The sequence below is a fragment of the Heterocephalus glaber genome, unplaced genomic scaffold, assembly GCF_053883595.1.
Source record: "Heterocephalus glaber isolate CG9 unplaced genomic scaffold, H.glaber_assembly_v1.0 deba00001067, whole genome shotgun sequence".
Classification (NCBI taxonomy): Eukaryota; Metazoa; Chordata; class Mammalia; order Rodentia; family Bathyergidae; genus Heterocephalus; species Heterocephalus glaber.
In genome coordinates, this window is record NW_028258187.1 from 766,409 (window position 1) to 794,126 (window position 27,718).

A 27,718-nucleotide genomic window follows, 5' to 3' on the forward strand; every position below is an offset into this window, starting at 1 on the left:
GTGTAGCCCAGTTTGGCCTGGAACTCTTGGTGATCCTCCTGCCTCAGCCTCCACAGCACTGGGGTCATAGGCGTGTGCCACCACACCCAGCTTAAGATGATACACTCACACACATTTTTATAAGTACAGGGCTTAAACTTTTCTCATGTCGATATTTTTAATACCTAGATAATATCTTACCATAAAGACGTTGTATAATTTATGCTGATGATTCTGTATTAAAATCATTACATTATATAATCTTTTACTTACATTTTTATACCTTGACTAATAATTTTATTAGAATGTATTCCTGCCAGGGATTTAGCTCAGTGATGCTGCGTCTGCCTTGCAAGTGCAAGGTCCTGAGTTCAATCCCTAGTACCCAAAAAGGAAAAAAAAGTTTCCATTGAGTTGTCTGTATTCCTAGTTTTTCACATGAAGAGTATATGTTTTTAAAGTTGTTTTTTGTTTTTGTTTTTGTTTTTTGGTACCGGGCATTGAACTTGGGACATTGTGCTTTCAAGGCAGGCGGCAGAACCACTGAGCTAAATCCCAGGCTCTGTATTTAAAGTTTTTGAGCCATATTATCGGGTGTCTTTGTAAAAGTTTATACCAGATCCCTGTCAATATGGTGTAAATATCAATTTCCTCATACCCTAAATTTGCAATGGCCATTAAAATTTCTAATATTTGATAGTCTGATAAGTAAAAATGGTTATCTTACAGTTTCTAAGTTGTATCTTAGAAATTATTGGTAGAAGATTTTTAAAATAATGTTGTTTTGTTTTTTGGTTTTGGTTTTTGGTTCCGGGGATTGAACTCAGGACCCTGTGCTTGCGAGGCAGCCGACAGAACCACTGAGCTAAATCCCCTGCCCTAAAATATGTTTATTGGCTATTTTTGTTTGTAAATTGTCTGCTCGTGTCTTTTTCTATTGGCTTGTTTCTCATTTATAGTCAGATTAATATCTGTTATATTTGTAAATTTTTTCAATTCAGTTTTGCCTCTAACTTTATTAATCATGTTTTGGCACATTGCATTTTCTTGTTTATTTCATTGTTATATAGGTAAGTTTTTCAGTCTGGTTTCTTTAAGATTACAAATAAGGAATTTAATAGCATCTTTAAGTGACTACCACAATAGCTAGATAATTTGTAACTCCTCAGTAAATGTGTCCCATGTACAAGCCTTACTTTTACTTAGATTACTGAATTTCCTTGCCTTAAACTTTGTACCCTGACAAGACGATGCTGTCAGGGAACTGGGGATGGAGGAGCAGGGAGCAACATAGTATTTGAAAGATCTGCATTGTTTCACAACAGGCTTTTTTTTTGGAGACAGAGTCTCACTATGTATTGCAGGGCTTGAACTCACTATTGGCCCAGGCTGGCCTCCAACTTGTGGCAATCCTCCTGCTTCAGCCTCCCAAGTGCTGGGATTACAGGTTCCACCATGCTCACAAAAGTTCTAGAGAAATATAGTAGAGAGGCAGTGCTGCATGTGGTGGGTGAGGTTAACAGGTGGTGCACTTGTCTGTTGATTTTTAGTCAGTTATTCCTGTCTGTTCATCAGTTACATCAGTCTTATTCACAGCAGAAAGGAGATAGTCCCAGCACTGCTCCACAGTCATGAATGCTGTTTTTGGGCTCACGCATCGGGCTCTGTTTACTTCTGTACCCCAGATATCTTTGATGGCAACTCCGCAACAGTCTTAACAATAAGCAGCCAACTAGCTGACCTGGTGCCCCAGGTCCCTCAAGGTTGAGGGTAGGACCAGATCACAGAGAAGTTGATGGAGCTTAAAGTTAAGCTGTTTCTTTATCTTCCCCAGGCTAGGAGCAAAACTGGCACTGCCAGGCCTTACACCAAGAAGGTCTCAGCAGCACTGCAATCTGAAGATCTTGCTGGGCACACTGGTGGGCCCCATAGCCTGGCTGCATTCCCCATGTGCATATGTCCTGGCTTTCCATCTATTCTTCCTATAGCTGAACTGCTTCTCTGTGTTTGAGGAGAGTGAACTAGCTGCCCTCCTGATTTGGCCAAATTGTGAATAAATTTGTTTTCCCTTTAACAACAAGGGATATAGGTTGGATAATTTGAGATCCATACATAAATATCATTGGTCCAGGGGCTCCCCCGTCAAATGGCTGACAGTTCTGTACCATTCTGTTTAATTAAAATTTCTGGTATCTGACTTTGGAGCAGTGACCTTTACCTACGACTCCATGGAAGGACTCCCCAGCTTCACTGGATCTGTGAGCAGGCAGAATATTGTATGTGTACATATTGTTTCTCGGGAATAATGTTCACAGCTTACGTCAGATGTTTACAGAGCAGCATGCCTGAGAACCCCAAAATAACTGAAAATGTCTTTGAATTGCAGAGGCAAAGTGTTACCTATTTGAAAATCATGGAACCACATAAATGTCAGGACCTGAAGATCTAGAGTTGGATATAAAATTAGGATTTTTGCCAATCTTGCTTGCTTTGTTTAGTTGTAACAATAAAATAATATTTCTAAGCAGCAACATGTACAAAGTATATAAACAGCATAAGGTAAAGGCTTCCGATTGCTGGAGTCAGCACATTGAAATTCATGACTGATGAGAGAGAAACTGCAAAGAAAACAAGAAATACCAATGGGTTATCTGAAAATGCATAGTACAGAAGCAGAGTCCTGATAGTGAGTGAGGGGTCATCATTAACATCCATCAATTGACAACAGGAGGGAAAGTTAGATTTTGTTCCCTGTGTTTTATTTAGAAGGCAAAATAAAAATCAGGTGTTGTGACACACATCTGTATTCCCAGCATCAGGAGGATCTTTGAGGCCAGCCTGGGCTTTGTAGTAAGTTTAAGACCAGCCTGAACTATGTAGAAAGACCCTATCTAAAAAAAAAGGTTTCCACTCATTTCAGGAACTATTTGGGGTTTCAGAGGGTTAAATCTTGGTTACCTGGCATGTAGGTGTTGAAAACCTGATGTGGGTGAGTAACTCTGTGAATCTCTTTTCTCCTTTACTTACAATGTTGAGCAGGAGGTAGGAAGGACTTGAAACTGGAAGCAGAAAAGAGAAAGGATGAGAGGTATGGATAATCCACCTATGGAGCAGTTTTGTGGTTTTGTGTTGTGTCTTTCTGTGTTGGTTGGGTTTTTTTTGGTACCGGGAATTGAACTCAGGACCTTGTGCTTGCGAGGCAGGTGGTGGAACCACTGAGCTAAATCCCCGGCCCTTGTTTTGTTTTTTATTGGGGGGAGGAGGGGCGATGCCAGGTATTAATCCCAGGGACACTACCACTGTGCTACATCCCCAGGCCTTCAAAAAAATTGTTTTTTGACATAGGGTCCCATTAAGTTGCCCAGGCTGGCCTCAAACTTTTGATCCTCCTTACTCAACCTCCCTCAGTGCTGGGATTACAGATGTATACCTCTGTGCCCAGCTCCATGCAGCAGCATTTACAGGGCAGAGCATGTGTTCAAGTCATTGGCACATCAAGCATTTATTATACCTACCTTTGCCAGACATTATTTGAGGTGTAGGGATAAAATAGTGAACAAGGTGCATCACGGATAAAATTCTTCACTTGAAAGAGAACAGCAGCAAACGAGTAAAATGATAAAATTACAGATTTGGGTGAGTTTTGACCAGGCAGTTGGAAGATGGCTTCTTTGATCGTGATATTCACAGGATGGTGACTTCTTCCAAATAGTCTTGAAGAACCAGCTAGTCTCATGAAGAATCAGGGAAGAAGGTGGAGGGAAAAGCACTTAGGGAAGCCCCAAGGTTGTCTATTATATGCATTGGACAGACCCTCCCACTCCCACCCCATGAGAAACTGGACAGGCCAACAGAGTAAGAAGCTAGGGGCATGAAAATGATCAAAGTCTATATATGCATTTGCAAATCTGCCAAAAAGAGACCCATTAAGTTGTGCAACAAGAAAAAAGCAAAAAGCAGCAGTAGCCCTGAGGTGGGAAGGGCAGAGGGAGTTTGAGAACCAGAGAAGGAGCAGGTGTTGGACTAAGGAGGAGCTGTTAGTCCCAAGGTGTGAGCTGTGGTTGATGTGTCACATGGCATCTGAGGATAGAAAGGACATGTGGTGAACAAGGGATCTACTTTGCATTTTTTTCAAGATGTACTCTGATCAATGTGTGGAGAATGGATTGGAAGAAAGCAGGAATGAAAAGAAACCCTTTAAGGGCTTTTTACCTGTCCACGCAGAAGAGGATTGAAGTGTGGATGGAAGTGGTAGAATAGAGGAGAAATAGAAAAGGTATCGGACCCACTTGTACGTGAGCATTGTTGCTAATAGACTGACAGATAGTGGGGCGACAGGACCAGGCAAGGAGAGACCTTGTACCCAGTGAGGTGGCACAAATGGGTGTGGGGTTGGAAGGCGTTGGGAGAGTGCGAGCCAGGAGTCCTGTCGGCAAATGATGGTTTGAATACCTGTGCCATCCACATGCAGTGGTATGGGATATGTTGAGCTGGACCTAACAGGTTCTGTAGTTCTATAGAAAGGACTCTGTCCCCTGGTGGATTTTGTTATTATTTTTGTACTTATTTTTTGTGGCGTTGGGGATCAAACCCAGGGTTTCACATGTGCTAGGCAGGTGCTGCGCCAGTGAGCTGCATCCCCAGCTCCTGCTCTGGTGATTTTTAAACTCTGATTTTATTTAGGTTTCATCTTTGCGTACAGATTATAGTTGTTAAAACTCCTCTGTACTTATGTGTTTCTCAGTGTTGAGCCTTGGTAAACTGATACTGATGTTTTTTAATTTTGGTTTGTAGATTAAAAAAAAGACTACATTCATTGCACAGAACATTTCTTTAGTTCACAGTTTGGGATCTCATTGGAATTCCAGACTAGAGTTAAAATGTAATTACAGTGCGGTAAAGCATGCTTTTTTCTTTTCTTTTTTTTTTTTGTTACCAGAGATCAAACTCGGGACCTTGCGCTTGTGGGGCAGGCGGCGGAACCACTGAGCTAAATCCCTGGCCCAAGCATGCTTTTATAAACAAAATACTTACAAATACTTCCATTTGATGTGATGCTTGTCTTAGCATTTCTTAGAAAGTTGTAAGCTAACATTTACTTCCTTTGACTTTTTATTTCCTTTGTCACTTTTCCTTCTAAAAAGAAAGAAACAGGGCTGGGGATTTAGCTCAGTGGCACCGTGCCTGCCTTGCAAGCACAAGGTCCTGAGTTCGATCCCAGGTACCAAAATGTAAATAAATAAAAAGAAGAAGAAAGAAGCAACTATATAACAAAGGAGGAAAAGATTTAAAACTCTTTCTATTACTTTGTTACATATTTTTCTTACGTGTGTCTTTGTTTCCTCTTGCTAGGCTGTGGCAAATGAGTCTGGACTAAATTTTATATCTGTCAAGGGCCCAGAATTACTGAATATGGTAAGTTGTGGCATTAGCCATTATTTTAATTAGGAAAAATAATGATCTTTCAAATTACAGGATAATACATTCTTAGATCTTGGAACAGTTATGGTATTTTGATAGACTCATTGCTGTAGGAGTGAGGAGGTTGAGCTTTGCTCTGCTCTACTACTTTTTTCTTTTCCCCTTGGTACTTGGGATCGAACTCAGGACCTTGTAGATGAGGCACTGCTGAGCTACATCCCTGGCCCTGCTCTACTACTTGGAGTGTGTTTCTGCCCCTGCAAAGTGGAAATAATATTCAAGTCACTAACATTTAATGTGTTTACTCTGTGTCATATATTTGTCAAACCAGGTACATGCGCATTACTGTTGAATAGCCATATGAGGCATGAGCCGTTCCCTTCTCATACACGGGTAGGAACCTCATTGTGGGGAGGCTCAGTGACGCCAGAATTCGCTGGCTAGGAAGCACTGTGGTGGAGCTGAGACTGAACCCACATGGCCTGGCTCCTAACCTGCTCACCTTGTCCTGTTGTTGTGTGGCTTAGAGGAGTTAAATATTAATATAACACTTTAGGGCGAACAGTTAATAGTGCTTATATCTTCCCTCTATATTTATGCAGTTTACATTTCAAATTAAAAAGTCTTTGAGTTGGAGTGCATGTCTGTAATCCCAGCACTCTGGGAGGCTGAGGCAGGAAGATTGTAAGTTCAAGGCCAGCCTGGGCAACCCACTTATCAAGACCCTATCTCAAAATTTAAGGTGGTGGGGTGCTGAGGATGTAGCTCAGTGGTAGAATACTTGCCTAACATGAGTTCAATCCCTGGTACTGCCCTCCCACCCCAGATTTTTTGTTTGTTTGTTTTTTGAGGCAGGGTCTCCCTTTGTAGTTTAGGCTGGCCCTGAGCTCACTATGTAGCCCAGGCTGGCCTTGAACTCGAGGTGATCCTCCTGCCTCAGCCTCCTGAGTTCTGGGATTACAGGCATGCGCCACCACCCCCGGCTAAATTAACTTTTTTATTTTGTTTTATTTTTGGTACCGTGGATCGAACTCGGAATCTTATGCTTTCGAGGCAGACGGCAGAACCACTGAGCTAAATCCCCAGCCCCTCACCCAGATTTTTAATTTATTTCCTGTTGTCCCTGTGTAAAGTAAAAACTGGCATTCAGTACAATATACTCAAATAAAGTAATTTTTAAAAATAAATTAAAATAATTAATAGGGAATTGGGATATAGTTCAGTGGTAGAGCCTTGCCTGGCATGCTCAAGGTTGTCTAATACTGCAGAACAGAACAGCAGTCCCTCTGCCCAATCCCTGTGCTGGGGCTCAAACCCAGCACCTCATGCATGCTTGGCGAGGACTGTACCAGTGAACTACGCCCCAGGTCCCTCCCATTTAAAAAAATCTTTTCCATTAAATGTTACTTAAGTATAAATCCCTTGTTTGAAGGGGAAAGTATTTACCATGGGTGTTTTATGTATTTGCTTACTTTGGGCAGGGGCACTGGGAATGGAACCCAGGCCCTTGACACCGAGGTACAGCATGCCTAGCTATGTTTGGGGGGGGGGGGGTTCAAGACAGGGTTTTGGTAAGTTGATGAACTGCCCACCTAGGCTTGAACTTAGAAGCCTCCTGCCTCAGCCTCCCAGAGTGCTTGGGTTATAGCAATACCCTGCCTTATATTTCTTGTACTTCATTTTGACCTTGTGGTGGAAGAGGTGCTTGAAAGGAGGGGTTGATGGGATATGAGGTTGGACGAAAAGGTTACAGCCAGCGAGGTGGCCTTACAGCAAGCTGCCTTTGCATGCTGCCTTCAGAATATGCTGATAGGGCCTTTAGAGCAGGAGAGTGACATTTTGTTGAGACTGTACTGCATTTTAAAAAATTATTATAAAATATTTCAGATATTCAAGAAATTGTAAAGAATAGTATAACAGACCTCCATATATCTTTACAACCCAGTTTAAACACATTTGGTTTCTCCAGACCCTCCCTAATTTGTCTTTTTTTTATTGTATCAGGAATCGAATTTAGGACTCCCCACTTATACCACTGAGCTACATCCCTGGCCCTATATGTTTCTTTCTGTATTATGTGTATACATATTATCCCTATACAGTATGTATTATGTTATATGTTCTAAAGTATGAAGTTTAGGAGTACTTATTGGATATTCTGCATTTACTTGTATTTATGTGTATATATAAATATTTTGTGTATTGGTGGTGGTGCTGAGGATAGAACCCAGGGTTTTGTGCATGCCGAGTATCTACTCTACCACTGAGTGACATGCCTAGCCCCAAGTACATAATTTTAAGTGTGATGATGCAGTTATATTAAAATCACTATTTTTCAGAGATACTAAAATATTTACAAATAAAATTTGGAAAGAAAATCAGAAAGGGATACAGATGACTCGGGATTAGTCGTGAGTGGAGTTGATAATAATTGAAGCTGAGTAATAGGATGCATACACTACCATGTTTACACAGTGATGTTTGCAGGTCTATAATAAAGCAAAAGCAAAATAGGTTACTTAAGTAGCTAGTATTCTTTTGCAGTGCAATTTACTGTTTATTTTTTTTTTGGTACTGGGGATCGAACTCGGGACCTTGCGCTTGCAAGGCAGGTGCTGGAACCACTGAGCTAAATCCCTGGCCCTACTGTTTATTTTTGATGGAAATTTTTAATATTTACCTTTGTTGCTACATTTACTTCTAGTTTACTAATTTTCTGTTTGGTGTTCCACTGAATGAGTATAGCCACACTGTTTAAAAATCAGGATTTTTTTTCTTGATTTTTTTTTCCCTGTATTTACATTGAACATTATATTCATATATCCGTGGGCATATTTACAGGATTTTTACCTGTAAAGTACACATTATACCAAGGGCTGGGGATTTAGCTCAGTGGTTCCGGCGCCTGCCTCGCAAGTGCAAGGTCCCAAGTTCGATGCCTGGTACCAAAAAAAAAAAAAGTATACGTTATACCTTTAAGTAGAAGTATGCGTTTTCAAAAATATTAGGTATTGCAAACTTTTTTCATGAAATAGTTGTGTCAGATTGTTCCACATCCTCACCAGCACTGATGGTGTCAGATTGCTACATTTTTGGCAGGGGTGGGGGTAGGGGGACCGGGGATCGAACTCGGGACCTTGTGCTTGCGAGGCAGGCACTGGAACCACTGAGCTAAATCCCCGCCAGATTGCTACATTTTTTGCCAGTGTGATGAGTGTGAAATTTTATCTCTCCAATGTATTCTGGTTTGCTTTTTCAGGGTCAGTAGGGGAGGAAGTCTGAAAAGTGCAGGATGACTCTGAGATATTGATTAGATGATCTAGCCAGGGAGAGGGACATCTGAAGGATAGAAAATGAATTTGCTCTAGGATATTTAGCCACTTGGGAATGTCCTGCACATAGTAGAGAATGTCAGTCTGGAGCGCTGAAGAGTGTTAGGAGTCAGTATCAGCTAAGTTATACCTAAAATTCTCAGAATAGGTGAACAAGTTCTGCTAGAACTAGTATGTTGGGGGCCTAGTGGCAACCCTGAGCATGTTGATAATTCAGAAAAAGGAAATAAGAATTGGAGAGGAGACCAAAAGTGGTTGTTCAAGTGTTAGGGGACACTTAAGACTGTCTAACCCCAAAAGCCAAAACGGTCAACTTGAGAGGCAGCATGAAAGAAGCTGAGAGTAGAATGCTGCATTTGGTGAGTTTAGAGAGAATATTCTCAGTAATGGGCCTTGCCAGAACCAGATCATAATGGCTGACAACTGAACGGCTAATAAAGAATTGGGGGGGGGGGTTAGATCACTGGTTCCACCGCCTGCCTCGCAAGACCAAGTTTGATCCCTGGTGCCAAAAACAAAAAGATCCTATTGTTATCTTCCTCAGTTCCTTTTTTTTTTCTTTTATACCAGGGATCAAACTCGGGACCTTGTGCTTGCAAGGCAGGCGCCAAAACCACCGAGCTAAATCCCCAGCCCTAGGTTTGATTTTTGAGGAAAATGAGTATATCATACTTAACGTTGTCCAGGGTGTTATCAGAGAGAAAACTGAAAAAGATGTGACTTTTGCTCCCCAAGGACTTTATACTAATGGTGAAAGTAGAAGAGCTCAAATGTTATATAATAGTATAAAGTGTTGAAAGAGCAAAGTACATACTAATAAGAAGAATAATTAATGGGGTCTTTTAGATTGCATGAAGAAATGTTTGGAGGCGAATTAGAAAAGCTATTCATATAAGGGAAGGAAAATGAATGAAAGTTCAAAGAGATGTGTGAGATAGATGTGTGGAAAAATTCTGTTCACATGGTAAGTTAAAACACTTCAATCACCATTGTCTATGATGTATGTCTTTGCCTTGGTGATGAAGATTTTTTGAGACAGCGTCTGGCTGTGTAGTACCGGCTGGCCTCAGACTCATGGGGAACCTCTTACCTCAGCCTCCTGAGTGCTGCGGTTACAGGCATGCACCATCACACCTAGCTTTCTCTTCAATTATTATGGCCATATACTCATTGAATAATTATATGATGGCTTAAAATAGTTGGCATTATAAAGATGATTTTTAGATTCTGCCTTTGAAATTTTATTAAGAAATAACTGCTTTTTCTTCGTTAAGTAGTTTGGAATTGTACAAGAATAATTTCTTATGCTCAGCTAAACAGTGGAACCATGTTGTTACATATAATTTGTCATCGCGCTTAGTCTTGATATTACTGATCTTAGTTTTTTATGTTTTGCTTTAGATTTTAGCATATAGTAAGCCATTATAAAACCTGTAAGATGCCTGATTGGTTCACTTTGACTTCTCTGTTGCCATGTGACAAATACTAGAAATAAGAATGGGATGGTAATTTTATTTGCATACTTTTAAAATACTGTCGAATTAGTGAAAATCACCATTGGGTATTTTACATGTATAAGGCAAAGAGATCAGTTCTAAAACAACAAAACTGTGGGAGTTTTTGAGCTAGAGAAAGCCTTATATCCTGGTCTTCATTTTATAAAGAAATTTATAGTCTTACACAATCGCTAATTATATTGAGTTGAACCATATGCAATTAGCTACTTTTATATGTTGATAATGGTTCAATATCAGTACTTGTGTATGGTTTAATTTAATACATTTTGGGCTCTGGCATCTAAATGTGATTTAAAACTAGTTTTACTACCATTTGGCCCAAACCCCAAAGTTGAACTTTCCATGCTATTTCTTCTCTGAATGTTTAGTATGTTGGTGAGAGTGAACGTGCTGTGCGGCAGGTTTTTCAGCGAGCCAAGAACTCAGCACCCTGTGTGATATTCTTTGATGAAGTGGATGCGTTATGTCCTCGAAGGTCAGACAAAGAGGCAAGTATCCGATTGGTAGTTTACCACTTACTTATTTGCAGTACTAGGGATTGTACCTATGGCCTTCACACAGAGCTATACATCCCCCAATCCCCTTTAAAAATTTTTAAGCAGGTCGTGCTAAATTGCACAGGCTAGGCTCAAACTTGTCATCTTTCTGCCTCAACCTCCCACCATGCTGGGATTAGAGGTATGTACCATCACATTGACTTGTTTATAAATGTTTTTACATACCATAAACTTTTTGTAGGTGCTCAGTCAGGTGGTACTTATAAAGCCATTCCTTGAGAACATAATGATTCTTTTAATGAAGAGACGTAGTAATTTGAAATCAGACCTCAGAGATAAGTTTTCTAATTTGCCTATTTGATGTATTATTTTGTTTGCTTAATGTTTTGGTGATCCTGACTCACATAAATGAGTAATTGGGAATGGAAGTGATAGTAGTTTTGAATACTTTGCCTTGTAATGTTGTAGTTTTATGATCTTTCAGTTGAAGTTCTTGAGACAATATAATTTAAGACATCAAGCACTCAAAATTGGGGCAAGTTATTAGCTTTAAAACCTAATATCATTGCTGTCTGGGAAGATACTGATCTGCATCAAGTAGCACTTGCACCAACCCTACTGAGTCACAGTTCTTAGCTGCTTGAGTACAGAGAGTGGCAGAAACAGTTGTTATCAGGAGTATGGTTATATAGAGATTTAAAGCATGGTAGAACATAACATTAATTTATAACCTGGGAATGTTTGACAGTGATAAGTACCCTAGAAAGTTTTTATGATTTAGTTACAATGTAATCGGTATGAGGGGGTCTTCAATTGTAAAACATTTATTACATACTTTATTTCCCTAAAAATCTGCAAACCCTTTCAAAAGTTGCAAAATTGACTAATATAAATAGGACTCCCATGATAGCAGTTTGGTCTCCTTGCCCATTGTCCACACCATCACAGTCATCTGTTCTGCATTTCTTCTCTGATGGTGATGTCTTTTTACATGGCTCCCCATCCTATTCCAGAGTCCCCTATGGAGTCCAGAGCATAGTGTTGCACTTGCTGTGTCCAGCTGGTTGGGCATGGTGTGTCTGGGTTTTACTCCTTTCTGTTCCCTTCTCTTTTTCTGTGAATAAACCCTTCACCTGTCCAGGAGTACAGCCTCTCTCAGCTTTAGTTTGCTTGTGTAGGCTGTGAAGAACGACAGGGTTGCAGGCCGTCTGCCCATATTAGTGTGTGGCAACAGTGCTTATGTATAGAGTGAAATGCTCGTGGTTAACTTCTGATTTTGAAAAGGTGACAAGACCTTGCTGTCAGCCAGGTTTGCCTGGAACCTTTGATCCACTTGGCCTTAAGCCACCCAAGTATTGGGGACCTCAGGCCCACACCTCTGTGCCTAGCCATTGTTAGTTACCTTTTGACAAAAGCCTTCATCCAAGTTAGCAAATGTGTTATTTTATACAGCAAAAAAATGAGGTTTTTTTTTTCCTCCCTTTGTGCTGAAGGCTGGTGGAAGTGCATTTGTTTTTCTTTTAGACTGGCGCAAGTGTCCGGGTGGTGAATCAGCTACTTACAGAGATGGATGGTCTGGAAACACGACAGCAGGTTTTTATTATGGCAGCCACTAACAGGCCAGGTAAGAAAGAAGGCCATCATATAGACAAGTCTAAAACTTGCAGCTTTTGTAACAGTGTTATTTACGTACATCCTAGCAAAGAAAGATTAAAGGGGGGCAATACCTTTTTGGCGCATGAGTTGAAATAAAGCTTTTTAAAGTTTTCTGTAAGCTGTAGTAAAAAAGCATACTGTTGATTGTTTTTCTGTGTAGGTGCTCAGAACGTTCTTGTCAGAGAACACTGGTAAAACATATTTCTGGCCCTGAAAGTAGATTTGTTTTGTGATTTCTCTCAGGCTAATAAGGAAGTAAGAACCAGACTCTTCACTGTATCTGCAAGTTGAAGATAGATTTAGATTTTTTAGTGGAGCCATGCCTCTATACCTGTCTTTAATTATGCTTTGAAATTGTTTTCAAATTCAAGCATTCTATGTAGGACATAGAGAAAGGCTCAAGAATTCAAAAGTAGCTGGTCGTGGTGGCGCATCCCTGTAATCCAAGTACTTGGGAGGCTGAGCCAGAAGGATCACCACACATTTGAGGCCACCCTGGGTTATAGAGTGACTTCAAGGCCAGTCTGACTCTCACAGTGAGACTTTGTGTCAGAACACCAAAAAACAAAACAAAACAAAATGAAAAAGATGATTCAGACATACCAAATGTAGCTTTTTTTAATCCTAAATTCTCTTATTGCTTAATTCTTTGCCCTCCATGTGCGCCACTCTCATAGCTGCTCTTGCTGTGATGTTTGTGGTAACTGCCTGCTGATAATGACAGTTGCTTAAAGGAATTTGCCAGTTTTCAAGCTGCTGTGATTTTTCATTTCATTTAAGTTACTCTGATGAATTGGTTGCATTGTTTTATAATGAAAAAAATGAGAGTTGTTACCAGTGGTGACAAACCTGTGGCATACGGGCACACAAGCCACGTTGCTCCAGCAGCTGAGCATTCAGGTTTAATTGTAGTGCTGGCACTTTGCGATGGATAAGTGGGTTTGGGGCTTCGGTTTGGGCACTCAGTCTCTAAAAGGTTTGCCATCGCTGTTGTTGCACCCAGTGAGAGAGAACCAACCAGAGACCGATATTAAATCCACACAGGAGTTTATTACCAGCCTGGACCCGAGCCGAGCAACGACTCGAGCCTCAACTGGGGGTTGACAAACATGTTTTATACACCTTTGAGGCCAACAGTTTCTAGGTCCCCCTGTGGGATAGAACTAGTAAAGCAAGCAGAAGGTACAGAAGCGGAACGTCCTGCTGTTAGAACATTTGTAAAACAATAGTTGATTAATTGTTATTTCTAAAGAGACTTTCTAAGGGGAGGAGGTTTCTAAGCTTCCTCCTTCTGAGTTCATCTAAAGGGCAGGCAGGTGGGTCAAGCAGCAATGTGGAGTCTGTCTTGTTAACTAGGGTCCTTCACCTATTAGGGTTTATAGTTTAATTTTGGTAATAACAAAATACTGTCCCTGGAATCAGACTGGGTTTGAGCTCCGACTGTCAAACCTTATTTCTCAGTAGTTGGTCTGATACCAGCTAGAGAGACTGTACCTCCGGGCTGACGTTGTAGAGTCGTGAGTCAGTCCTGCAAGGACTGTGCCATCTGACGGGCCAGCACCAGTGGACTTCACAGGACACAACTCACAGGCATCGGGAAGGTGGTCTCCTTGGGGTTATCTTCTATAACAAGGGCTGTATATAGGGTGCAGAGCTCCGATTCCCTCAGCACATCAATGTGCTCACCAGCTGGGACATTTATCAAGCTGTGGGGTTTCATTCCATAGACATGCTTGGTTAGCTCATCGGCCACATGATTGAACTCAGTCTCCACAGAGGCAGCTTGAAGTTCCAACCCTCTAACCACATTTTTGGTCTTTTTTTGTTGTAACCAGTCACCATTCTGAAACTACCTAGGAGGCCACCGGATTTACCTCATTAGCACAGCAAAGCCACCCTTGTCACTCAGAAAATTCCAAGTATTTTGAGGTTCTTTGTCAGGAACCAGTGGCAAAAACCAGTTATATTTTTTACTATATGACAGTAACCTTGCACATGTATTACTTCATCTTATTGACCATCTCAAGATAATACCTAATTGCAGCACTGTCGTAAAAGTCAAGTGATGTTAGTACACTGTGTCTGCCACACTGACGATAGACAGCAGGCAGCTTCAGTAATTACCATGGGGATGAGCAGTTGCAGTGTTTATAGTGGGAATAATCGTTAGGTCATGACACTGCAGAGTTGTCCTGGAAGAAACCTTGAAAGCCCCTCAAATTTAGACAGAATCACATCCTACATTTTCCTGGCAAACATAGGGTTTTTTCTTTCAACTTGTGGAAAAGATAGTCTTTTGTCTCCAGAAATAGCCTATTCTGTCTTTAGTGATGCTTATTATTTTTTAACACTTGTTTATTGTAGACTTTGTGTTTTAGTTTAAGCTCAGTAGATTAGAGAATAATAGGTCTTTCCGTGTCACTAGATTTTCTTTAAATCTCCTTCAAAACATCCATGTACATCACCTTTGGTTTCTTTCTCTGATCACTTCACTTACCTTGGAATTTTTAGTCTCTAGATTCTTAGTTGGGAAGCCCTTATTGGATGTAGTAGTCAGTGTTAAAGTTTGACCTGTGTTAAGAATGGCAGATGAATCAGAACATACCTGTATTTTGTCCTTTCCTTTACATGTATGTCTTCCTCTTTGCGGTTCCTCACCCCTCACTTCTTTCCCCTTTAATGAGCCCCATTGTGTTGATAGCTACATGCGGAAACACACAAAGATGGTCTAGATCTGTTTTATTTACGTTCATGCTCATTTGACAGTTGTGTTGCATTGTATGCCATCATGTAACGTTGTTTTGATTTTGTTTTTGTTTTTGTTAAGGACTTGAACCCATGGCTTCTGGCATGCTACGCAAGCACTCTATCATTGAACTGCATCCCCAGCTTTTTAAAGTTTTATTTAGATACAAGGTCTTGCTGTTGCCTAGGCTGGCTTTGAACTTGTGATTCTCTTGCTTCAGCCTCCTGGGTAGCTGGGGTTTCAGGCGTGTGCCACCGTGGCCACCATTATATTGCTTTTTGATTGCCTATAACTTACTTTATGCTTAGCTTTTAAAATTTTTTATTCGTTTTTTATGATGCTAGAAATTGAACCCAGGGAGTTCAGTTGTGTGTGGGAGCCATGTGCTCTAGCACTGAGCCATACCCTAGGCCTATGCTTAGTCTTCTTTGTTTTTTTTGGTACCGGGGATTGAACTCAGGACCTTGAGCTTGGGAGGCAGGCAGCAGAACTGCTGAGCTAAATCCCCGACCCCCTATGTTTAGTCTTAAGAAATACTTTCTTGCTGATACTCTGATTGGCTGTTGCTAAATAACAGTTTTTGCTTGGCACACAATTTTGTAGGTTGGGAATCTAGGAAGGGCTTGTCTGTGTGATTCATTGCTGATCCTTGTGCTGTTAGCTGCAGTAGCTGCACCTCAAGACCTACTTCCAAGGTGGCTTCTTTACTGACATGTCTGGTGCCTTGTGATCCTTTGTACCTCTCTCCTTCTGTGTCTAATGATCATTTTCCAAAGCTGAGACCAAGATGGAAGAAGTTGCCATTCTTCTTAAAGGCCAGGCACAGAAGAGGCAAACTGTTGGCTAGGGCAGTGACAGAAAGAGGAGGAGAAGTAAGAGTTTAAAACTTTAGTAAGGGGGCCGGGGATTTAGCTCAGTGGTTCTGATGCTTACCTCGAAAGCGAAACGTCCTGTGTTCAATCCCCAGTACCCCCCCCCCAAAAAAAAAACTTTAGTAAGGATGCAAAGAAACTAGCTCTTTTACCATTTTTGATGGAAATATAAAATGGTATATTTTTGCATTTTGAAGTGGTCGTTTTTAATCTTTTGTGCTTACCATACAGTTTGTCTTGTGGCTCAATTCTATAGAATATTCTCCATTAAAAGATTTCCTCTTTCATCAGATATTCCTAAACTTTCACTATATGCCTGGTCATGTTATCTCTGGAAATTCAAAGCTCAATTCAGAAAATTCTTTTTCTGCATATATTTTGCTTCACTACCACAGAGCAGGCAGTTGGGGTGAGTGGTAATAGACAAACATCATGAAGTAAAATAGAACATGGCAAGAAGAGAATGACTGCTGCATGACGAAGAGATGCTATTTTATTTTATTTTATTTTTGGTTTTTTGGGGGGGTTTTTTTGGTACCGGGGATCGAACTTGGGTCCTTGTGCTTGCACAGCAGGCAGCGAAACCACTAATCTAAATCCCCAGCCCTATTTTATTTTATTTTTGTTGTTGGTTTTTTTTTTTTTGGTACAGGGAATCGAACTCAGGTCCTTGTGCTTGCGAGGCAGGTGGCAGAACCACTGAGCTAAATCCCCGGCCTGAGATGCTATTTTAGACACTGTGGTCCTGGAAGCCTTCTTAAGAAAAAAATGACGTGTGACCATGAACACAAATGATGCAGAAATCTGAGAAAAGGAACATTCCAGTTAGGGAGCGGACAGAAAGAGTAAAGACCCTGGGATGAGGTGAGCCATCTGAGGTTTTGAGCACTGGTGTGATGGGTCTGGTTTTCTTAGTTCTTTTTCTTATGTAACTTCTTGGTTTTTAACTTTGAGACAATAATAAATTCATAGGCAATTGTGAAAGTAGTACTTGGAAGTCTCATGTCAGTTTGCCTTAACAATTACATTTCAGGGCCAGGGGTTTAGCTTAGTGGTTTCGACGCCTGCCTCACAAGCACAAGGTCCCAAGTTTGATCTCCAGTACCAAAAAAAAAAAAAACATGGGTGTACATATATCACTGTGGTGTGATTCTTTTAATTCTTTGGGGAAGATACCTAGCAGGGGAATAGCTGGGTCAAATGGGATCTCTAGCCCTAGTTCTTTGCGGTATCTTCATGCTGACTTCCACAGTGGTTGCACCAGTCTGCACTCCCACCAGCAATGGAGCAGGGTTCCTTTCTCCCCACACTCGCGCCATCATTTGTTATTGGTTGATTTCTTGATAACAGCCATTCTTTCTGGGGTGAGGTGGAATCTCAGCATTGTTTTCATCTGCATCTCTTGAATGACTAGTGATGTTGAACATTTTTTCATACGTTTATTTGCTACTTTTACTTCTTTGTCTGAGAAATGTCTGTTCATTTCAGAGGCTCATTTTTGAATTGGGTCTTTGAATTTGGAGGGTCTGATTTTTTTCAATTCTTTATATATTCTAGATAGTAGACTTTTGTCTAAGGTGTACCTGCTAAAAAATTTTTTTCACCTTGTAGGTTGTCTCTTAGCTCTGTTGGTGGTTTCTCTTGCAGTGGAGAAACTTTTTAATAAGATGAGATCCCAGCTGTTGATTCTTTGTGCTAGTTCACGTGCTACTGAGGTTTTGTTCATAAAGTCTTTTCCTATGCCAGTGTCTTCAAGAGTTCTACCTACCTCATCTTTCCAGCAAGTTTAGTGTTTCTGTCTTAATATTTAGATCTTTAATCTACTTCAATCTTAGTGTAATGCATGGTGATAGGTATGGTTCTAGTTTGAATCTTTGGGAGGTTGAAATCCAGTTTTTCCAACACCATTTATTAAATAGACTATCTTTCCTCCAATGAGGGTGGTTGGCTCCTTTGTCAAAGATGAGGTGGCTGAGTATGTCTGGAGTTGTTTCTTCATCTTCTAATCTATTCCACTGATCCTTGGGTCTGTTTCTTTGCGAGTACTATACTATTTTTATCACAGTAGCTTTGTAGTATAGTTTCAAGTTGGGGATTGTGATACCCCCACCCATGTTTCTGTTGCCTAGAATTGTTTTTGCTATTCTAGGTCTCTTCTGGTTCTAAATGAATTTTTGGATTGTTTTCTCTAGTTCTGTGAAGTATATTGTTGGAATTTCAATCAGCATTGCATTAAATCTATATAGTAGTTTGGGAAGTATGGCCATTTTCACCATGTTGGTTCGTCCTACCCAGGAACTAGGGATGTCTTTCTATTTTCTTATATCCTCCTTGATCTCCTTTTTCAGAGTCCTGTAGTTTTCAGTGTAGAGGTCTTTTGCTTCCTTTGTTAGGGTGATTCCTAGATATTTCATGTTTTTGGATGCTATTGTAAAAGGAATTGTTTTCCTAATTTCTCTCTCAATGAGTCTGCTATTTGTGTATAAGAAGGCTATTGTTTTTTGAGTGTTGACCTTGTATCCAGCTACTGTACTAAATCTGTCAATTAAGTCTAGAAGTCTTTTGGCCGAGTTCTTTGGGTCTTCTATGTAAAGTATCATATCATCAGCAAATACTGACAGGTTCACTTCTTCCTTTCTTGTCTTTATTCCTTTTATTTCTTTCTCTTCTAATTGCTGTGGCTAATGTTTCCAGAACTATATTGAACAGGAGTGGTGATAGCAGGCATCCTTGTCTTGTTCCTGATTTTAGTGTGAAAGTTTTCAGTTTTTGACCATTTAGTATGATGTTGACTGTTGGTTTTTCATAAATAGCCTTAATAAGGTTGAGATAAAGACTTCTATTCCAATTCTCTGTAGCATTTTTGTCATGAATGGGTGTTGGATTTTGTCAAATGCTTTTTCTGCATCTATTGAGATGCTCATAGGGTTTTTGTCCTTGACTCTGTTAATATGGTGTATTACATTTATTGATTTATGAATGTTGAACCATCCTTGCATTCCTGGGATAAATCCAACTTGGTCAGGGTGTATGATCTTCTTGTTGACCCTCTTTATTCTGTTTGCCAGTATCTTGTTGAGGATTTTTGCATCTATGTTCATTAGGGAGATTGGCCTGTAGCTCTCTTTTTTGGTTGAGTCTTTCCCTGGTTTTGGAATCAAAGTAGCACTTGCTTCCAGGGATGAATTTGGAAGCCTTGCTTCCCTTTCAATTTCCTTAATGAGTTTGAAGAGTAATGGCGATAAGTTCTTCTTTAAATGTCTTGTAGAATTCAGCAGTGAAGCCATCAGGACCTGGGCTTTTCTTTGTTGGTAAATTTTTTATTACATTTTCAATGTCACTCATTGTAATTGGGGTGTTTAGAATTTCTATATGTTCTTCATTTAACTTTGGCAATTCGTATGTATCTAGGAATCTGTCCATTTCTTCTGTGTTTTCCATTTTATGACGAGTACAGGTTCTCAAAGTAGGTATTGATGATCCTCTGGATTTCTGCTGGGTCTGTTGTGACTTCACCTTTTTCATTCTTAATTGCATGGATTTGAGGCTTCTCTTTCCTTTTTTTGATAAGGTTGGCTAAAGGTTTATTGATTTTATTTATTCTTTCAAAACACCAACTCTTTGATTCATTAATTTTTTTGTATCGTTCTCTTAGTCTCCATTGCGTTGATTTCTGCTCAGATCTTTATAATTTCCTTTCTTGTATGAGCTTTGGGTTTATTATGCTCTTCTTTTTCTAGGAGCTTGAAGTTCTGCATTAGGTTATTTATCTGAGTTCTCTTTGTTTCCCTAATATGGGCATTCACTGCTATGAATTTCCCACATAGAACTGCTTTCATTGTGTCCCATAGACTCCTGTATGTCGTACTGGCATTATCATTTACTTGTAGAAACTGCCTAATTTCTTCATTAATTTCCTCTGTGACCTATTGGTTTTTCAGGAGGGTGTTATTCAATTTCCATGTGTGTTATTTTATCTTCAGATTCCTTAATCTGCTCTGCATGCTTTCAGTGGAGTTTTTAATCTCCTGAATATCTGTTTGAATCTTTTTCTTAGATTCCATTTTTTTCCTATGTTGGGCATTCATGGTTTCCATTTCTTTCCTCTGCTGGGCATTCATGGCTTCCAGAATGTTTCTGAACTCATCTGGTTTTTTTGTTCTAGAGCCTCTAATCATTTCTTTCACTCTGCTCACCATCTCTGTAGTTATCTGGGAAATTATTTCTGTTTTGAATTTTTCTAGAGTCTCATTCATCTGTTTTGTTACTTCCTGTGCTATCAGTTCTGGGTGTCCAGGTGGTTGATTATCAGACTTATCCACCTCGTTTCCCCCAGGATTTGCCTTTTGTGGGGTGGAAGTCTGAGTTTGTGCCTTGCTTAAATGTCTTCACATTTTTGTTTTTGGTACTGTCCTTGGTTTAATTCCTGGGTTGATACTTTGAAGTTGCTTATTGTAAATATCTTTGTTGATGTATTTAGAACACTTATGGAATGATTGCTTCTCATAGTTGTCTTCCAGAGATATAGCTGGTCTTTAGGTTTTGAGTCTCTAATCACTCTGAGGCTGTTTCATTTTCATTATACCAGGGAGGACAACTGATGAGATCAGTCACAACACCTTATCCCAAGTGATACAATAAGAAACACAATAGCATCAAGCACCTCTTAAAAAATGACATTTTGGGTCGGGGATTTAGCTCAGTGGTTGTGGTGCCTGCCTCGCAAGCGCAATGTCCAGAGTTCGATCCCTGGTACCAAAGAAAAAAAAAAATGACAATTTGTGGTAGTTATTAATCTGTCACCTTTAACTGTGTGAATTAAATCAAAATCAAGGGCCAACCCAACATAGGTTTATAGTGAATAAACTCTTCAATATAGCAACTTTACCCTTCGGGATGGGGAATTAGAAGGAGTTGGGGACTGAGGGATAGCTAAGTGGAAGGATAGGGGAAGGTTAGCAGTGAGGCCAGAGGGCAGAGTCAAGAGAAGGAAAGAGAAGAAAGATGAAGAAATACGAATTAGGGGCAGAACCAGGAGCACAAAGGGAGATGAACAATGTGAGACAGCAAGGGAGCGAGGCAGAGAGAGAGAGAAAGGAAAAAGAAAAATAAAAATTTTAAAAGAGTGGCAAAGAAGAAAAAAAAGTAAAGAGCAAAAAAAATAGTGGTAATTTTGAAAAAACAAATAAAAGATAAAAATGAAGGGCCTCCTTCAGGGTATGTCTCTTCTGTCACAATAGACACCGTGGGCAGCAGTGTATAGTTATAAGTCAGTGAGTCTCAGTAAGCCAGTCACAGACCCGTGAGATTCAGGCAGATTTCTGGCTGCAAGTCCCAAGTTGAGCTCCCTGTCCTCCTGCAGGGTTGAACTCTGCAAGGTTCTACTGCAGGTTCCAGCTGCCCTTCCCCTGAAGATAGTCCAGGTTCCAATGGCAGGTGATGATCCCTCCAACTTACCAAGAACAGTGGTCTGGCGTGCCTTTATTGCAGAGATTCTCTTCACTTTTCCAATGGGCGTCAGTTTTCATCAGGGAGCCTGAGAGAAGCACTCTGTTGTTCACTTCTGCAGCTCAGGACAGTGGCCTTTATGCTTCCCTCTGCCTCTGTAGTGTGGATCCAAGTAGCTGTACAGCCAGGAGGCGAGGGTGGGGGGGCTGTTGTTGCATGGGCCGGTGTGGCCCAGCTAGAGGCTGGTGGGGCCCCAGTGCCTGGGAGTCCTCACTGGCTTGGTCTCTGGCTCCGTCTCCTGGTTGAAAGTCATTTGTTTAGTTCTTTATCAAGATTGTCAAACTGTTCCAAAGTGTTGCCATTTTACAGTCCCATCAATCATTATTAGGCCATTTATTTTTTTTATCCTCACCAGTGTTTTTTTAAGCCATTATAAGAGAATGTATGGTGATGTCTCATCATGGTTTTAATATTTTTCTAGTAATGAGATTTAACTTCTTTTCATGTTTGTTACCCTTGATTTTCTTTAGTGAAATGTCTCTTTATGTCCTTTGCTCATTTTCTAAAATTGGAGGGCATATTCTTTTTATTGTTGAGTTTTGAGAGTTCTTAATTTATTAGAGAGGTAGGTCCTTTGCCATTTGAAAAATTTTGTCTCAATTTGTAACATGTCTTAATCCTCCGAAGATACCCAGTTTGTGCTTTTAGTGTCATGTCTAAAAACTGTTTGCTAAGCCTTAGCAAAATATGTATCATTTATGGAGGAAAACTGAGAAGCTGATGAAAGAAATGAAGTTCTAAATTAATAATGATACTGCATCGTTACGGATATGATGGCTTAGTATTGACAGATGTCAGTTTTTCCCAACTTAATCTCTAGATTCATATCAATCCTAATGAAAATTTCAATGAACTATTTTGTGGATATTGACATTCTAAAGCTAATATGAAAAAGCAAAAAGAAAGAATAGCCAGCACAATATTTGAGGAGAGCAAATGCATAGAACTAAGATTATTCAACTTTAAGAATGAGTCATGGGGGCTGGGGATTTAGCTCAGTGGTTCCAGTGCCTGCCGCACAAGCACAAGGTCCTGAGTTCGATCCCCAGTACCAAAAAAAATGAATTCTGTACTGCTGCTGTTAAGCATTTGGAAAAATAAATAAGTTAGTAGAACAGAATGGAGACTGGATTTAAACTGACACACACATAGTCCTCTGGCCTTTGACAAAGGAACAAAGACCATTCAATAGAGAAGCAAGATTATTGTTACTGAATGCTGCTGGAACACCGTTGATGAACAGAAGTTTCTATGGTGGGGGCGGAGGGGGGCACCAGGGATCAAACTTGGGACTGTGTGCTTGCCAGACAGGCGCTGTGCGCTGAGCCACATTGCTGGCCACAGAAGTTTTGAATTTTAATAACATCCAATTTATAATTTTTTTATTTTTGTAAAGTCTTTTCCCATCTCATATGTTAATTGCAATTTAAATCTATACTGTTTCACTTTTTTTTTTTCCTGTTTTTTGATAAAGGGTCTCACTATGTAGTCCAGGCTGGTCTTGAACTCACTGCTGGCCTCAAAGTCTTGCCTCAGCCTCCCAAGTGCTAGGGTTATAGATGTGCAGCACCATGCGTGGCTCCCGTGTTTCATTTATTTGATACTGTTTTTCCTCCCTTCTCCAGATATCATTGACCCTGCAATTCTGCGCCCAGGCCGGCTGGACAAAACACTCTTTGTGGGTTTGCCACCCCCAGCAGACCGTCTTGCCATTTTAAAAACTATCACAAAAGTAAGTGGCAAACTTTTGTGGATATTTCTCTCCTTACCTGCAGTTGCAACAAGTAGGAATTCAGGATGGCTGATTGCTATCTTTTCGGTAGCTATACGTATTTGCCAGCCTTCTGTCTCTCAAAGAGGAAGGTGAGCTGCTGTGATCATTGAAGACATTGCCCCTCCTCATGTTTTTTCCCGCAAAATAGGAGTAAACTAAGTGAGGGACATTTGAAGTTAAATTCTGAACTACTGCAGTTGAGATATCACTGTAGTGGCATTTTTTATTCCTCTAGATCAAATTTTAAGTCATTTAAAACTGTTGCTTGCCTTTGGAGTGTAAGTCACCAAGCACATTACCAGGTGTGTACTATTGCAAGCCTGGTACTATGGTGAGTGTTAGAAATCTGAAACTGATCTGATCATTGTCATTTCTGGCATCTCCTAGAGCTGAAGGGAAATTGGCTCCAAAGTCAGGGTTGGGTTTTAGATGAGGGATTCAGTGAAGACCCTGTTGGGTGCAGAGGGCTGGTGCTCAGTGAAGAGCAGGTTACTGCTTATTCTCAGCCAGCTGGGCTCAGTATAATGCTGTCTTCCCAGCCAGTTCACATCTGCACTCAGCATTGGTGCATATCAGCACTCAGTGCTGCCCCAAGTGCACACTGTGTTTAATCAGCACGGAAGACTGCTGTGATGGTTTTGTTCTTGGTAGTGGGAGTTGGCTTTTACTGTGACTATGACAAATTGTTCAGACTTCATGAGCATAAACTGTTTGCCTTCAGGCTTCCCGAGCTTGAAGTGTGCTTCTTCCCCTCACTTCTCAAAAGAAATTGTGGCTCTGCAAAGCCAGCCCAGGAGTTGGCTCCTTTCCTTGGGTCAGAAGCCAGGCCACTTTGCTGCCCATAGACCTTGACTGAGCCAGGAATAACCATGTCTCTCTTGTTTAGAATGGCACCAAACCTCCACTGGATGCAGATGTAAATTTAGAAGCAGTTGCTGGTGACCTTCGCTGTGATTGCTATTCGTAAGTATTTGAATCTCAAGCCAGTTCACCCTACAGGGCACAGTTCTCCATCTGCCCCAGATTGTCGGGAGGGTGACAAAGGGGTCCCACAAAGCTCCGGTGCAGAGACTGGCTGGGCTCTACTTCTTCTCCCATGGAATTCCAGGATACAGAGGCTCCTGTCGTGTGTTGCCCCCAGACACTCACACTTCCCTAACCACCTTTGTGTCCTTCGCAAATTGTCCTTGAGAATGTTTAAGCAGGTATTTCATGACTGGCTGCCACATTATCCTGCTGCTTCAGCATTGGACAGAGAGTAAACTGCAAGTGCCACATTTTCCAGGCCAGCTCCCATCTCACAGCCTGCAGTAACAGCAGGAAATGTGACATTTCTGCCACCAGATTTCATCTGTTTATGATTGTGGTAGTCATTGGGGTTTTTCCCTGAATATTTTAAAGTAAGCCTGTTTGTTAACATTCCCAGTTTTGGGAAATAAGGCAGTGGAAATAGTGTGAGTGAGCTGGTGAGGGTGGATGGAACCATCCTTCTCTCCCCTAGAGGGGGTACATCTCTCCCTAGTTGGGAATCTAACCTATACCCTTCAGATTGCCACCAGATGAAGTCCAAAAGGAGGTCTCGCCAAAGAGGAGCTGGGAACCTCAGGAGAGTACAGTGGCTCTTGACTCATTGACATAGGAAGAGAATTTCAGGACCTGTCAGTACAAGCCATAGGCAGTTTTATTGGGCAGATTTAGAAAATAAGTGAAAGTAGGCAGGGGACTTGAGCTTCAGTCACAGTTGTGATGGAAAGGCTAAGTCTGGCCCTTAATGAAAGAACAAGCTCAACTTTTACAGATTAGCTGAAGTTGGATGGTGTCCAGCTGATCATCATCTCAGTTACGGTTTTGCAGGATAGCTCCAGGAGACAGTTCGGTCTCACTAAGGTGGTTATTTCTGCTTATGGCACTCTTGGTTTTGTGGAGGCTTTGCGGGCATAGAAGGTGACTGTAGATTTACAGCAATGACAGGAGACTTTTAAGTCCCTGACTACCTCAGAAGAAAACACAAATTATGGATTTAATGAGCAAGTTAAGTGCCCAGGACTTTGTCCTCTGTCCTTATGATGGTCATTCTGTGTCAAATGATCCTACTACTTTGGGAGGGGAAGATTTAAGGGAAGTTTAGAGCTTTTGGTGCTCATGTATCACAAGATTTCCAGGGAGTTACAGACAAGATGGCAGAACTTAGCCTGGGCGTGTCTTGTGCATTTTCCCAGTAGGGTATCTGTGTATGCACCACTAGGGCTGAAGGTTAATGTTCATGATGCACATATGGCTTTTAATGCCACTGTCATCACCCTTTGAGAGACATGATGCTATTACAGTGTTCAGCTCCCTGTTTGTATCGTATAGATGTTAGATTTTCAGGCCGTGTCCACCCTGTACCCCTTGCGCTGGTCACACATGGCTTGCCTGGGCCACATCAAGTGGAAGGGTGCATAGATATATAATTAATGAATATAAATATAAAAATGTCTTTTTTAGAAACGTTTTTATTGCCAGGGATTTTGAGCAGTGGTTCCGCTGCCTGCCTCGCAAGTGCAAGGTCCCGAGTTCAAATGTTTTTATTATAACACAGTCATGTACAGCCCGTGGGCTGCAAGTTGAATAAGACTATATAGCATATTTTTCTTAAGTAGTATTATAGCCCTCTCAACCAATAGAAGCAGAAGATTTGGTTAGTGAAGCTCTGTGCATCATTATTTTATATGACGTATGGATTCATTATGTCATAAACATGTTCTGTGACTGGACATGATGATCTCATAGGACCATGCTGAGCCAGCGTGTTGTCACATGGAATAATCTCAGAAACATTACATTTCCACTCAGGCTCAGCTTGAACCCAATGCATGAAGCCCATTTTCTGGGCTTTTATTTTCCACTATTCAACTTGCAGCCACAGGTGACTTTCTAATGTAATATGTAATTATATATAAATGTGCTACTTGGCATTTTAGCTTTTATTTGTGAAAACATTGCAAGAAATAATGTGTAAGCTTCTACCCACTATATGTTTTATATTAACCTTAGTTGCTGTAGCTCTGGGGAAAGGAATGTTCATTTTTTTTATTGTACTGCTTCCTCTATAAATCCCTCGCATCTAAAGGTTAGAAGCATTTTAAGTGAAATCTAAAAGCTCAGGTGCTGGTGGTGCATGCATGTAATCCCCACTCTGGGAGGCTGAGGCATAGAGATCCTAAGTTCAAGTTCAGCCTGGGCAATTTAGACACTTAGCAAGACCATGTCTCAAAAAAAATTAAAAATGGTAGTAGATGTAACTCAGTGTGAGGGGCCAGGGTTTAATCCCCAGCACTGCAAAGAAAAAAAAAAGAGTGTCTTAGTCCCTTTCCTCATTGCTGGGACACAGTATCAGACACTCACAACTTAAAGGAAGAAAAGTTTATTTTGGCTCACGGTTCAGAAGTTTGGGTCTATATGTATCAGCTCAAGCATAGCGGAGCCCAGGAAGAGAAAAGTCGCCCGTGTCATGGGAACTGAGAAGCTGGAGGTAGATGTGCCTTTCCAGGCTAGACCTGCCTCCCTGAGCAGGCCCCACCTCCTCACAGCAAGTCAGCCATAGCTCCCCAGGGTCCTCCTAAGTCCTGCCTGTGAGTGCCTGAGGCTCTTCAGATATGAACTATAATAAAAATAGAAAAGACAAAAAAAGAACTATTTCTTTGTGTGTATCCTAACCAGGTTTCCACACCTGTTGGTTGGTCTTTTTCTTGACTGTTTCACATGGACAGTAGAAAATTGCCATCTGGCTTCTTCCTGGCCTTTGCAGTTATCTAATAATAAATAAACAAGATCACTTCTTTTATTACAGGGGTGCAGACCTCTCTGCTTTGGTGCGAGAAGCTTCTCTGTGTGCCCTGAGACAGGAAATGGCGAGAGAAAAGTCTGGAAATGTAAAAGGTATAATTCTGTCCAGAATCTCTCAGCTTAATTATCAACCTGGATACTTAAAACTACTGTTGCCCTGGGAAATGATGTTTTTCTGGCATCCTTGTTCTGTGTTAAGGAAGATGCCATTTTCCCCACCCTTAGAAACTGCTCCGCAGTATGGTGTAAGCTCTCAATGATAGGAATAGCAAAGCTGTTCAGTGCTTCTCTCAGTGAACAGCATTGTGTCTCACTGACGTCTAGAAGTGATCAGATAGAGACAGTGAGTTCATGCAGCGTTTTCATGAGTTTCATGAGTTCTGCTTACCAGTTCTAAAAACCCTCTTTTTTTACTAAGGTGACACTTGCATGTCTATTAAAATACAATCTAAATTGGAGAGGTTAGAAATGCATGACACAAGAGAAGCCAATATTGGAAAAGCTGTGCATATACTGGGACTCTCCTTTCAAAGTACAGAATTGATGGGGTGTTTTTCAGTGTCTTCCCCAAGCACTCGCTCAGGTGGA

The 27,718-nt window shown here is 40.9% G+C and overlaps 1 protein-coding gene across 14 annotated transcripts in view; it reads left to right on the forward strand.

Moving 5' to 3' along the window:
* The window catches only part of Nvl (nuclear VCP like), an 81,521-nt gene that overhangs the window by 34,575 nt on the left and 19,228 nt on the right, over nt 1–27,718 (forward strand). For 13 of the 14 annotated variants that reach the window (XR_002390048.2, XM_013066524.3, XM_013066523.3 and 10 more), the window contains 6 exons: nt 5,332–5,394; nt 10,618–10,737; nt 12,271–12,370; nt 23,154–23,260; nt 24,189–24,265; nt 27,135–27,223. Coding sequence is in view for 12 of the 14 variants with exons in the window: in XM_013066524.3 (XP_012921978.1) it covers nt 5,332–5,394; nt 10,618–10,737; nt 12,271–12,370; nt 23,154–23,260; nt 24,189–24,265; nt 27,135–27,223 (556 nt within the window). In the remaining 2 variants the exon portion in view is untranslated. Of the gene's footprint in view, nt 1–5,331; nt 5,395–10,617; nt 10,738–12,270; nt 12,371–16,672; nt 16,885–23,153; nt 23,261–24,188; nt 24,267–27,134; nt 27,224–27,718 lie in introns of those variants that run through there. The other variant, XR_002390049.2, reaches the window with a different exon arrangement.